Consider the following 1,817-nt stretch of genomic DNA (forward strand, 5'->3'; position numbering starts at 1 on the left):
CACACACACACACACAAGTGCAAGACATGCTTTTTCTTTTCATCTCTGTTCAGTCAGCTTAACTGACTTACTCTAAAATTGACATTGTGTTTTTAAAATATGTGCTGAATATGACATAAAAATGTTTTCTTATCCCTTTTTACTGCTCTTATGATTGCTACCGTTCACTGATTGCTGCCGCAGGACCTCAAGGCCTTTAGGACAATCTCCTTTTTGCATCTCTAGTCTGTCTCTCTGGTTGGTTTCTCCACCCCTCTGTGACCTGGGGATGAACGCACCAATGAGGAGCCTCACAGTGAGTCCCCGTGGTCCTCTTCCACCCCATCTTCTTTTTCCACAACACCTCACTCACTCACTCACTCACTCACTCACAGAGTGTGTCGCATATATGCCTTGATGTCAGACGTGGTGGGCATTCCTGTCTTTATGAGCGTACTGTAGATGTGGGTAGTGTACTGTATACCATATAAGCCATAATGTTGACTAACTGTTGTGTGTTATTTACAGGGTATGCCTGATCGCATGTTATGTGCAGTGCTGGAGCAATTTCAGCTTTACTTTTCCCTTTGGTATGTGCGCTTTGTCTCCATTCAGAGTGTCATTTTTTCTTGTGTTCTTAGGTTAAAATGGCCTGTAAAGTTTTCTTTTTTCTGCATACATACATTCGCACAAAGACACAAACAAATGCTGACATGCACAGGTAACACTTGGTCACACCCCCGGACAACGTACAGCATATTTTACTGGCACTTTGGTGTTCGATACAGGGAAGATCATGCGTGATCTTTTCAAATGGTAAGTTACTGGAGCTGTTCCAACGTAATACACTTGTTCTGTGTTCCATGTGTGCTGCGTTGTGTATCACGGTGGCCATTCAACAATGCAACGCATTCAGTTTTAATCACCAAAAATCTGCTCTGGCAATTCAAGTCAGGGAAGTTTACTCTTCGGACTAGACATTGTAGGAAATTTTGATGCTACATGTAAAAACACCCAGAAGCCACTCCTGATACACGTCTCATTTAATACTATTTAATACACTAGATTTCTGCATTGGTTAACTATGTACATTTTTAAGAGGTATAGTGATTGTTGGCAGGCCAAGTGCCTTGCACCTGCACTTTTTTAAGTATGTCTTAAATAAATTTTTATATTATAATGATATGATTAAAGTTTAGAAAAAGTTGTAGTGCCACTGCCCAGACTTGGATGCAGCCAGAGTATTCCCCTGTTCCTTGTTTATCTTTGGTCATTGTGTGGTCTGCCTCCCTCCCTGTGTCAGATCCACTCTTTGTATAGCACAGCAAGCCCCAGCATGCTGAAGAGGAAACAGAGCTCACGGGTCGAGGCCCAGCCCATGACTGACTTTGGGCCAGATGAGACCCTCGCGGACAGTGCTGACATTTTCTGGATAAATAAACCAGTGAGTGTACGCGTGTGTCTGGCTAAGGACAACATTAAGAATACAGAAAGATATTAAGGCTCATTTTTGGAATTATTTCCTTTGTTGTTTCCTTCCATCAGTGGGTGCACTCTCTGCTGCGAGCCTGTGCCATCATCAGTGTCATCTCTGTGTGCATGAACACCCCAAAGACGTTCGAGCATTACCCTCCGCTGCAATATGTGACATTCACGCTGGACACACTGCTCATGTTTCTCTACACTGCCGAGATGATCGCCAAGATGCACATCAGAGGAATCATTAAGGTAGCTGCTGCATCATGGCCACGAGAGAGTGTCAGTGAAATTCTGTGAGCAGTAGCAGTAAATGACTAGCAACCCCAGAAAAATGGCAGGTGTTGTTTGTTTGTTTTTTT

The 1,817-nt window shown here is 43.2% G+C and overlaps 1 protein-coding gene across 5 annotated transcripts; it reads left to right on the forward strand.

Moving 5' to 3' along the window:
- The first annotated feature begins 98 nt into the window (after nt 1-98).
- Nucleotides 99-1,777, forward strand: LOC102192497 (sodium leak channel non-selective protein-like). 5 transcript variants are annotated; one of them, XM_005755890.2, is made up of 4 exons: nt 99-295; nt 508-569; nt 1,283-1,423; nt 1,525-1,777. In XM_005755890.2, the coding sequence occupies exons 2-4, from the start codon at nt 528-530 to the stop codon at nt 1,753-1,755; spliced, it is 414 nt and encodes a 137-aa protein (XP_005755947.1). In that variant the 5' UTR covers nt 99-295; nt 508-527; the 3' UTR covers nt 1,756-1,777. The 5 variants fall into 5 exon arrangements, with proteins under 5 accessions (XP_005755947.1, XP_005755948.1, XP_005755950.1 ...); XM_005755891.2 differs by lacking the exon at nt 508-569; XM_005755893.2 differs by lacking the exon at nt 508-569 and having other exon boundaries at nt 99-293; nt 1,280-1,423.
- The last annotated feature ends 40 nt before the right edge of the window (nt 1,778-1,817 follow it).

This window comes from Pundamilia nyererei, unplaced genomic scaffold, assembly GCF_000239375.1.
Source record: "Pundamilia nyererei isolate P.nyererei 1_Seehausen unplaced genomic scaffold, PunNye1.0 scaffold04430, whole genome shotgun sequence".
NCBI lineage: Eukaryota > Metazoa > Chordata > Actinopteri > Cichliformes > Cichlidae > Pundamilia > Pundamilia nyererei.